General features: G+C 42.2%; 1 protein-coding gene across 1 annotated transcript in view; it reads right to left on the bottom strand.

Moving 5' to 3' along the window:
• Nucleotides 1–1,122: 1,122 nt before the first annotated feature.
• si:dkey-3h3.3 (uncharacterized protein LOC100144568 homolog) overlaps nt 1,123–12,052 on the bottom strand; it is a 36,138-nt gene continuing 25,208 nt past the window's right edge. Inside the window, exon 4 of the mRNA XM_068032750.1 lies at nt 1,123–2,853. Coding sequence (XP_067888851.1) covers nt 2,784–2,853 — 70 coding nt within the window. The 3' untranslated portion in view covers nt 1,123–2,783. The remainder of the gene's footprint in view (nt 2,854–12,052) is intronic.

Consider the following 12,052-nt stretch of genomic DNA (forward strand, 5'->3'; position numbering starts at 1 on the left):
TTCGAGTAGCTGCATCCAGTCCACTTTCGCTACGTCACCTCTCTGCTTTGTAATATTTTTGCCTTCCGCCCCCCCAATTTAGAACTTTTACTCCTGTTCTTTGACCTTTTCCATAATAATGCTAAATCTAATTGTATTATGGTCACTATCTCCAAAATGCTACTTCATCCACTTGCCTAGCTTCATTACCCAAGACTAAATCTAGAATTGCGCCCCCTCTCATTGGCTAAAAAAGTTCTCTTGAATGCAGTTCAATAATTTTGTGCCCTCTGTGCCGTTTACACATTTTGTATCCCAGTTGATATTAGGGTAGTTGAAATCCCCAACAATCATTGCCTTATTGTTTTTTTTTTACTCAGAAATTTGCCTACATACTTATTCTTCTATCTCCCTCTCACTATTTGGGGGTCTATAGTACACTCTTAGTAGTGTGGCTGCCCCTTTTTTTCATTTCTGAGCTCAACCCTAAAACCTCATTTGATATTTCATTTAGCATATCATCCCTTCTCACAGCTGTTATTGATTCTTTAACCAATAATGCTAAACCCCCTCCTTTTTCATCCCCCTCTCTATCCTGCCTGGAAACTCTATATCCAGGGATGTCGATTTTGACCCTCTTTAAGCCAAGTTTCCATTTTAGCAATGATATCATGCTGCCATGTGTCTATCTGGACCCTCAGTTCGTCCCATCTGAAACTGCCCTCAGGTTCCCATCCCCCTTCCAAACTAGTTTAATCTAAGTATAGATTATTAAAGGAGTATCAATTGTCATCCATTTCTTGAAATGGATGGCAGAGTGGCTGCTAGTTCATAAAAAAGTTGTTTCTGGTTGAGCTGCAAAACACAAAATACTCATATGCATTAAATGTTTTGTAGATAATTCATCCATAATTTCCCATGGCTGACTGGTTTGTCTGCTTATTCAGCCAAAACTACATTTGAACAGGATTGGTTATTGTGTATTAACTTCACTGAATGAGAACTGCACAAATGGAAAAATAGTGCTTTGAACAATGTTTTGCCAAATCCTGAAGATTAATTTTTGAACTGAAATAAGTAGTCTTTTTGAAATACTTAATGCAGACCTACTAATAGCAATGAAATAAAATACACACCTTTAGATTGGGTGTAAAGCAAATTTATTTTAAAGCATGAAAACATATTGTAGCAAAGTATGGCCCTGGTACCAGCATTATTTTCATAGCAATTTACTTTAAAAGACTCAGCTACAGACAGAATTTCAACAATAAGCAAGCTGATGGAACATTCAATTTGGAAATCAAGCTACCACAATCAGATATTAAGATAACTATTATGGTTGAATATAGGCACAATTAAAATAGCCGACAGAGGAATCTGAAATTGCTACAAGTTCTCATTTGACAATACCATACAGCATAATTTCAAAGGCAATACTTTCTAGCCCAACACATAGCATCTTTCTACCAGCCTTATAAAAGGGCATCAATTTACTTGAAAACAGACTATATATAATAGAACAACAAGAAGTTCAAGGCAGTAATTCAATCCAACAGTTTAACATTCATAAACTAGAAAGGCAATATGGAGCTTGTAGTTTGCGTACTCTCTTTAACAGCTATTGTTCAAGTTAAATGTGGCATCACTAAGAGCGATGATACAAGAAATATACACTGCATACTAAATGTGGAATTGATAAATGAAACCAGCTACATAACTCATGTGAAATTGTTTGAGCTGTTTTACAAATGTCATGGTTGCTCTAAAACTACCGCTGGTCAAGCTGAGCAACAACAGTTCCTGAACTTTTAAACACCAGTTTCCAGATCATAACTTGGTTTCTCCTGGAGAAAGCAATTTTTCCTAGTGCTTTTGAATGTTTTTCACTGATTTTCAGGCAAATCACATCGACTATGATCAACTAAAATGTTAGGCTATTTGGATTCAGGTTACAATAGTGATACCAAGGTAACATAGGAAAATGCTTTAAAGAGTATAATATTTCTTGCCATTAATGATTCTTTTACTATAGAGTGCCTTTCCTTGATTCTCTGCTAACACATTCCTGATGTGATTCTCTCGTTGCTGTCTCTTTCTGTGCTTTATGACAGATCTGAGATCTGTGCAGAAGCGTCTGGGTTGTGCTGTATGGCGGAGTGTCATTTTATAAGTTCTCTAGGGTGAAAGGAAGATCTAGGCGAGTGTGTGTGGACAGTGAGTGCAGTACAGAGACAGGGAAGGCAAGAAAGAAAAACTGAATCTCCAAAGCCAGTTTGGTGTAGTTTTTTTTCCCTCCCTACTACCTCTCTTTGCAGTGCTGATTGAATCTGCTCTCCTTCCCCTTTTCAGCAGAAATCGGAATGCCCTTGGTTACAAAGACTTGGAAAGATGCATTGACATTGGATCCATGGGTTTTGTACTTGGATCCAAAATAGAGAAATGCCTTTAGAGATGGGAATGAGGGAACACTAGCCACTACAGATCCATTAGCTGCAACAATATAAAATATATACCATTAGATTGACATAATGCATGGAAACAGTAAAATATTTGACACGTGGAAGTGAACCTTTTGTACGTCTATTGGGCAAAACCAAATTACAATATTTTGAAATGATTATTCACACATTTATGCATTTTGTGAAAGACTTAATGCATCAACTATTTTGCTGCATGGCAAAGCTGAAAAAATAATAGTTGTTATGCACTGAACATATATAACCTTAATAAAATTCTTTTAAACCTGCAAGAAGCAGTAATTATTACACAGTATTATTTTACTTGACTGTTGCATTTAGTATATTTTAGTATATGCCTTTGGCCTTCAACTCATCCTGCACACGTGCCAGATAGGTTGGATCAGGATACCCAAACCTAAGAAAAAGAGAGCAATATTTTAATCTAAGCAAGATATTTATTTCACATGCTAGCAGGATCACAGTCATGGGTCAAATGGCAGCTACATATTTATTATACATCGAAGTTGTATTTGCTTCTGGTTCTTTTGCTAATCACCTTAAATCTGTGTCCTCTGGTTACTGACCCTTCTACCACTGGAAACAGTTTCTCCTTATTTACTCTATCAAAACCCAAAACCCTTCATAATTTTGAACATATCTATTAAATCTCTGCTTAACCTTCTCTGTTTTTCTGCAAGCTGAATCATGCGCACTAACTAGATTATCTAGTGGCTGACATGTTTTGCATGCTGTTAATGACAATGCTCTATGATGGATGGAATTATATGCCAGTCTGCACATCCTGACTAAATAAATTTGACATGAGCACAGCAAGTAAAAGCTTGGTTCTTGTCAGATCTGTTTTGTGACCCAGGTCTCAAGATAGTTAACCAGAACAAATGTACCAGGGAGAAACTGGGGCAATCAAAATACTGTAGCTGCCAGATAGATGCTTTGAAAGACTGATAATGTATCTTCAAAAATAATTGCCACGGATTATACTATTTAAAATAGTTATGTGCCATATAATTTGAAGCACTGTATGCATTTTAGCAGTTTGTTCACAAAATTTCCATCAGTATTCTAAGCTATTTGTTCCCATGATTTGCAGAACTTGAATCAACAACTTTGCATTTTTGTTTTACAATGGCAATGCCATTACATGACCTGACATAATGTCATCCATTCAAGAATACATTAATACAGCCAGGCTATCTTCTTCATACAGAATCTTAGTTTTATTGCAAAATGGACACTTTCTAAAACTATAAAATTCTGCAGTTTTATTATACAGCTATAGAATATAAAACTGAACTTGTACAATCCTTCCCAGATTTGACTGCATAACACAGAAGTATTGAAAATAATCATTTGCCGAGTTCCAAAAGTAATACCTCTTTATCTCCAACAAGAGACAATCTAACCACCTCCCCTCAACATTCAACAGCATTACCATCACAGAATTACCCACAATCAACATCCAGGGGAACCTCAATTGACAAGAAGCTTAACTGCAAGAGCCACATAAATACTGTGGCTACAAGAGCAGGACAGAGGCTGAGAATTCTAAGGCAAGTGACTTACCTCCAGACTCCCCAAAGCCTTTCCACCATCTACAAAGCACAAGTCAGGACGGTAATGGAACACTCCCGCTTGCCTGGATAGGTGCAGCTCCAACAACACTCAAGAAGCTCGACACCATCCAGGGCAAAGCAGCCCATTTGATTAGCAGCCCATCGACCACCTTAAACATTCATTGCCCCCACTACAGCACATTGTGGCAGCAGTGTATACCATCTACAAGATAGAATGCAGCAATTTGCCAAGGCTCCTTTAGGAACATAGGAGCAGGAGTCGACCATTCAGCCCATCAAGCCTGCTCTGCCATTCAATACGATTATGGCTGATCATCCACTTCAATGCCTTTTTCCCACACTAACTCCATATGCTTTAATGTCATTGCTATTTAGAAATCTGTTAATCTCTGCTTTAAACATACTCAATGACTGAACTTCCACAGCCCTCTGGGATAGAGAATTTCAAGGATTCACAACCCTCTGAGTAAAGAAATTTCTCCTCATCTCTGTCCTAAGTGGTTTCCCCCTTATTTTGAAATTGTGTCTCCTGGTCCTAGACTCCTCAACCATGGGAAACATCTTACCTGCATCTTTCCTGTCTAATCCTTTAAGTATTTTGTAGGTTTCAATGAGATCATCTCTCATTCTTCGAAACTCGAGAGAATACAGGCCCTGATTCCCCAATCTCTCTTCATAGGACAGTCCTGCCATCCCAGGAACAAGTCTGGTGAACCTTCATTGTACTCCCTCTATGGCAATAATATCCTTCCGAAGGTAAGGGGACCAAATGTGCACTGTACTCCATCCACGCAGTCTAAGCAAGGTTCTATATAATTGTAGCAAGACTTCACTACTCCTGTACTCAAATCCTCTTGCAATAAAGGCTAACATACCATCAGCCTTTTTAATTGCTTGCCGCACCTGCATGTTAGGTTTCAGTGGCTTATTGACGAGGACACCCAGGTCCCTTTGTACAGCTACACTTTCTAATCGCTTACCATTTAAGAAATACTCTGCACATCTGTTCCTCCTACCAAAGTGGATAACTTCACATTTTTCCACATTATATTCCATCTGCCATGTGCTTGCCCACTCACCAAGTCTGTCCAAATCCCCTTGAAGCCACTTTTCATCTTCCTCACTACACACATTCCCACCTACCTTTGGGTCATCTGCAAACTTGGAAATATATTTAGTCCCCACATCCAAATCATTGATTATATATGGTGAACAGCTGGGGCCCAAGCACGGATTCTTGTAGTACCCCACTAGTCACAGCCTGCCAACGCGAGAATGACCCATTTATTCCTACTCTCCACTTTCTGCCAGTTAACCAATCCTTAATCCAGGCCCTTAACATTACGTCCTATCCCATGTGCTTTAATTTTGCTAACCAACCTCCTGTGGGGGTCTTTATCAAAAGCCTTCTGAAAATCCAAGTATACTACGTCCACCAACTTCCCTTTATCAATTCTGTTAATAACATTCTCAAAAAACTCCAACAGGTTCATCAAACATGATTTCCCATTCATAATTCCATGTTGACTATGCCCAATCCCCCGATCATTATTATCCAAGTGTCCTTGAGAATAGATACTAACATTTTCCCTGCTACTGATGCAAGGCTAACAGGTCTGTAGTTCCCCATTTTCCAGTACAGCTACAACACTGGCATCTATGCTGCAATGTGGAAAATTGCCGAGGTATGTCCTGTACACAAGAAGCAGGACAAGTCCAACCCAGCCAATTACTGCCCCATCAGCCTACTCTCAATCATCAGTAAAATCATGGAGGTGTCATCAACAGTGCCACTTGCTTAGCAATAACCTGCTCAGTGATGCTCATTTTGGCTTATGCCAGGGCCACTCAGCTCCTGACCTCATTACAGCCTTGGTTCAAACGTGAACAAAAGAGCTGAACTCAAGAGGTGAGGTGAGAGTGACTGCTCTTGACATCAAGGCAGCATTTGACCGAGTATGGCATCAAGGAGCCCTAACAAAACTGAAGTCAATGGGAATCGGGGGGAAAACTCTCTGCTGGTTGGTGTCATACCTAGCGCACAGGAAGATGGTTGTGGTTGTTGGAGGTCAATCATCTGAGCTCCAGGACATCACTGCAGGAGTTCCTCAGGGCAATGTCCTAGGCCCAATCATCTTCAGCTGCTTCATCAATGACCTTCCTTCAATTGTAAGGTCAGAAATAGGGATGTTTGCTGATGATTGCACAACGTTCAGCACCATTCGCTACTCCTCAGATACTGAAGCAGTCCATGTAGAAATGCAGCAAGACTTGGACAGTATCCAGGCCTGGGCTGATAAGTGGCAAGCAACATTCGCGCCACACAAGTGCCGGGCAATGACCATCTCCAACAAGAGAGAATCTAACTATCTCCCCTTGACATTCAATGGCATTACCATCACTTAATCCCCTCACTATCAACATCCTAGGGGCTACCATTGACCAGAAACTGAACTGGAATAGCCATATAAATACCATGGCTACGAGAGCAGACCATAGGCTAGGAATCCTGCAGCAAGTAACTCTCCTCCTGACTCCCCAAAGCCTGTCCACCATCTACAAGGCACAAATCAGGAGTGTGATGGAATACTCTCCACTTGCCTGAATGGGTTCAGCTCCAACAGCACTGAAGAAGCTCGAAACCATCCAGGACAAAGCAGCCCGCTTGACTGGCACCCTATCCACAAGCATTCACTCCCTCCACCACCGACACACAGTGGCAGCAGTGTGTACCATCTACAAGATGCACTGCAGCAATGCACAAAGGCTCCATAGACAGCACCTTCCAAACCCGCGACCTCTACCAACTAGAAGGACACGGGCAGCAAATGCATGGGAACACCACCACCTGCAACTTCCCCTCCAAGTCACAACCATCCTGACTTGGAACTATATCGCTGTTCCTTCACTGTCACTGAGTCAAAATCCTCATACTCCCTTCCGAACAGCACAGCGGGTGTACCTACCCCACATGGACTGCAGCGGTTCAAGAAGGCAGCTCACCACCACCTTGTCAAGGGCAATTAGGGATGGGCAATAAATGCTGGCCTGGCCAGTGACACCCACATCCCATGTTGAATAAAAAAAAATCTTGAGCTGTCAGGAACATAATCTATTTGGTTAGAGCTAAGCAACAGTAGAGGTACCATTACACTAATGGGTGTATTCTATAGGTGACCATCTAGTAGAAAAGATATATAGGAATAAGTTTGCAAGTAAATTGCAGTGAGGTGCAAAAGCTTGTTTTAATGGTGGACTTTAATTATCTGAATGTAGACTGGGATAAAAAGGGCTCATTTCAATTGGGGTGAGAACAGATCTGTCCTGGGTAAATTGTAAACAATGATTGGCAGGCAAAACTGTAATTGAACAATGGGCTACCTTCAAAAAGGAGATAGTTCAGGTACAGTCGAAGTACATTCCCACAAGGGGGAAATAAAGGACAAACAAATCCAAGCTCCCTGGATGACAAAAAAGAGAGAATAAGACGAAGCAGAAAAAAGGGTGCATATGACAGATGTCAGGTGGATAATACAAGTGAGAGCCAGGCTGAATATAGAAAGGTCAACGAGGAAGTGAAAAAAGTAGTAAGAGCAGCAAAAAAAAAAATGTAAGAGACTGGCAGATAACATAAAAGGGAATCCAAATCTTCTATAGGCATATAAAATCGTAAAAGGGTGGTAAAAGAGGAGTGGGGCCAATTAGGGACCAAGACAAAATTAACAGTCATTTGGGCAAATGTGAATTAATTAAGGAAAGCCAGCATTGATTTGTTGAGAGAAAATCAGGTATAACTAACTTGATCAAGTTTTTCAATGATGTAACAGAGAGAGGGTTGATGAGGGTAATGCGGTGTACATGGACTTCCAAAAGGCATTTGATAAACTGCCACATAACAGGCTTGTCAGCAAAGTTGAAACTCATGGAATGAAATGGACAGTGGCAGCATGGATACAAAGTTGGCTGAGTGAAAGGAAACAGAGAGAGTAGTGGTGAACGGATGTTTTTCAGACTGGAGGAAGGTATATGGTGGGGATCCCAGGGGTCGGTGTTCGAACCACTGCTTTTCTTGATCTATATTAATGACCTAGACTTTAGTGTGTAGGGCACAAGTTAAAAATTTGAAGATGACACAAAACTTGGCATTGTGAAATGTGAACAGGTTAGTGATAAACTTCAAGACGACGTAGACAGGCTGGGGGAATGGGCGGACACGTGGCAGATGAAATTTAATGCAGAGAAATGTGAAGTGATACATTTCAGTAGGAAGGAGGAAAAATAAGGGATAGAATTCTGAAGGGGGGGAGGGGCGGGGGGAAGAGGGCAGGAGCAGAGGGACCTGGGGGTATATGTGCACAAATTGTTGAAGGTGGCACAGTAGATTGAGAAAGTGGCTAATAAAGCATACAGGATCCTGGGCTTTATAAATAGAGACAAAAGTACAAAAGCAAGGAAGTTAGGGTGAACCACTGGTTTGGTCTCAATGGGAGTATTATGTCCAAATCTGGGTGGCACACTCCAGGAAGGATGCAAAGGCTTTAGAGAGAGTACAGAAATGATTTACAAGAATGGTTCCAGGGATGAAAGACTTCAGTTACGAGGATAAATTGGGGAAGCTGGGCTGTTCTCTATAGACAAGAGAAAGTTGTGAGGAGATTTAATAGAGGTGTTCAAAATCTTGAGGGGTCTGGGGATAGTAGATGGGGAGAAAAGGTTCCCCTTTGACCCAAGGGTCTAGAACCAGAGGACATCGATTTAAGGTAATCGACAAAAGAACCAGAGGCGACATGAGGAAAAACTTTTTTACGCAGTGAGTGGTTAGGATCTGGAATGCACTGCCTGACAGCGTGGTGGAGGCCACTTTAATCATGGCTTTCAATAGGGAACTGGATAATTATAGGAAGAGAAAAAATTTGCAGGGCTGTGGGGAAAAGGCAGGTGAGTGGGACAAGCTGAGAGGCTCAGAGTGCTGGGAGGGACAGGACAAGCTGAATGGGTTCTTTCTGTGCTGTTAACATTCTATGTGATTATATATGGTGAGCTTTTGAATAAATATAACAGATGCTACTTTCATGCTTTGAAATAATAAAATCAGTTAGAAAGGGTGGGAAAAGTTCAGTCAGCTCTTTTTCACCAAGTTATCTCTGTAGACCATTCCAGGAAAGCCATGAAGGAGGAATATTTCCTATTGAGGGAGTATGGCAGACTGGCCTGAAGACCCAATATTATCAGAGTTAACTAGAACCAGGACTTGAAAAAAGTGTAAGTAAAAAGGAAAAACTGCAGATACTGGGAATCTTAAATAAAAAACAGAAAACACTGTAAATGGATAGCAGTTCAGTCAACATCTGGAAGTGAAAAGGCAGGTGCCATCTTGGGCATGTACTGTTTTGGATGAGCACCCTTCATCAGAACATCACAGTCCTCCTTTTCTCTTTACAGATGCTGACTGATACACTTTACTTCCAGCAGTTTCTGTTTTAACTCATGAAAACAGATGCAGTACCTTAGATTTCAAGCAATCCTATGGCTTTATGGCACAATTTTTAATGAATTCCCTGAACTCTCTGAAAGAATGATTACACAGTTTTTGGCCCAAAGCCCCTGGTGCTACTAGAAATCCAAAGTCCCAGATGAGGCTTGACCTCATCATGGAGTTAACAAATGGAGATTTAAGGATGCTGCCTGGCTGAGATGATACATGCTGATAAACTGTTAGCAAGACAGATTTAAGGCTGGAGATGCTGGCTGACATGATGGATTTAATGTTAGAAATCAGGCAAGTGCAGAGGCGAGGTGAGTGGCAGAGGCTGGTGGCAAGCTGCAGCAGCAGGGAAACAGATGACACAGAGCAGGATAAACGTGCAAGAACATCACAGCTGAGTGATCAGCTGTTCAATCAGCTATCAGTTTGAAAAGTGTTGTGCTGATTTGAAACAAGAGCTGACAATGAAAAACATCCAAAAGATTCCAGTTAATTAGGTCAGCAATTTGAAGTGCAATTGGACGCAGTGTTCCAGGTACAGTTCCTAGCTCTTCAATAGTGATAATACAGCCAGAAGCGCTGAACAAAGAACAGCCAGGCACTGTGCAAATGACTACTGGCAACACCTGTGCGGTCGTATTCAGCTGGCCTCCGACACCAGAAACATCAGAGGAATGTATGATGGCATCGAGAGCGCTTTTGGGCCAACCTTCAAGAAGATCGCCCCCCCTCAAGTCTAAATCAGGGGAAACGATTACTGACCAATGCAAGCAAATGGACCACTGGGTGGAGCACTGCCTAGAACTGTACTCCAGGGAAAACGTTGTCACTGATACTGTCCTCAATGCAGCCCAGTCTCTGCTAGTCATGGATGAGCTGGACAAACAGCCAACAAAATCAAAACTCAGTGATGCCATTGATTCTCTAGCCAGTGGAAAAGTCCGTGGAAAAGACGGCATTACCCCTGAAGTAATCAAGAGTGCCAAGCCTGATATACTCTCAGCACTCCATGAACAGCTTTGCCTGTGCTGGGGTGAGGGAGCAGTACCATAGGACATGCACGATGCCAATATCATCACCCTCGATAAGAACAAGGGTGACCGCAGTGACTGCGACAACTACTGTGGAATCTCCCTGCTCAGCATCGTGGGGAAAGTCTTCGCTCGAGTCATATTAAACAGACTCCAGAAGCTGGCTGAGCGTATCTACCCTGAGGCACAGTGTGGCTTTCGAGCAGAGAGATCCACCACTAACATGCTGTTCTGCCTTCGTCAGCTACAGGGGAAATGCAGCGAACAACAGATGCTCCTCTACGTTGCTTTCATTGATCTCACCAAAGCCTTGACCTAGTCAGCAGACGTGGTCTCTTCAGACTACTAGCAAAGATTGGATGTCCACCAAAGCTACTAAGTATCATCACCTCATTCCATGAGGATATGAAAGGCACAATTCAACATCGCAGTGCCTCATCAGACCCCTTTCCTATCCTGAGTGGTGTGAAACAGGGCTGTGTTCTCACACCTCTACACTGTTTGGGATTTTCTTCTCACTACTGCTCTCACATGCGTTCAAGTCTTCAGAAGAAGGAATTTTCCTCCACGCAAGATCAGATGGCAGGTTGTTCAACCTTGCCCATCTTAGAGCGAGGACCAAAGTACGGAAAGTCCTCGTCAGCGAACTCCTCTTTGCTGACGATGCTGCATTAACATCTCACACAGAAGAATGTCTGCAGAGACTTATCGACAGGATTGCGGCTGCCTGCAACGAATTTGGCCTAACCATCAGCCTCAAGAAAACGAACATCATGGGACAGGACGTCAGAAATGCTCCATCCATCAATATTGGCGACCACGCTCTGGAAGTGGTTCAAGAGTTCACCTACCTAGGCTCAACTATCACCAGTAACCTGTCTCTCGATGCAGTAATCAACAAGCGCATGGAAAAGGCGTCTGCTGCTATGTCCAGGCTGGTCAAGAGGATGTGGGAAAATGGCGTACTGGCACAGAACACAAAAGTCCCAGTGTTTCAAGCCTGTGTCCTCAGTACCTTGCTCTACGGCATCAAGGCCTGGACAACGTATGTCAGCCAAGAACGACGTCTCAACTCATTCCACCTTTGCTGCCTCCGAAGAATCCTTGGCATCAGGTGGCAGGACCCTATATCCAACGCAGAAGTCCTCGAGGCAGCGAACATCCCCAGGAAGAGTCTGTCACTCTAGAATTCGCCTTTATAGACATTCCAGGCGCTGCTCCACAAACCACTGACCACCTCTAGGCGCTTACCCATTGTCTCTCGAGACAAGGAGGCCAAAGAGAAGAGGTGTGAAAAGCTGCGTGTTTCATTGTTATACAAATCACAGCGAATTAACCTTTGCTGCAGTACACCTCGAACATTTCAAGTTGGTTGCATAATACGTACAAATACGTCTCATTTAGCAGATAGTCCTGAGTAAAAGGTACTCAAATTACTACACCATGCCTTTACTGTGTCAGATCAATTAAAAATCTTAAACACCAAAGTACTGCAGATGCTGG

This window comes from Heterodontus francisci, chromosome 1 (genome assembly GCF_036365525.1).
Source record: "Heterodontus francisci isolate sHetFra1 chromosome 1, sHetFra1.hap1, whole genome shotgun sequence".
Taxonomy (NCBI): domain Eukaryota; kingdom Metazoa; phylum Chordata; class Chondrichthyes; order Heterodontiformes; family Heterodontidae; genus Heterodontus; species Heterodontus francisci.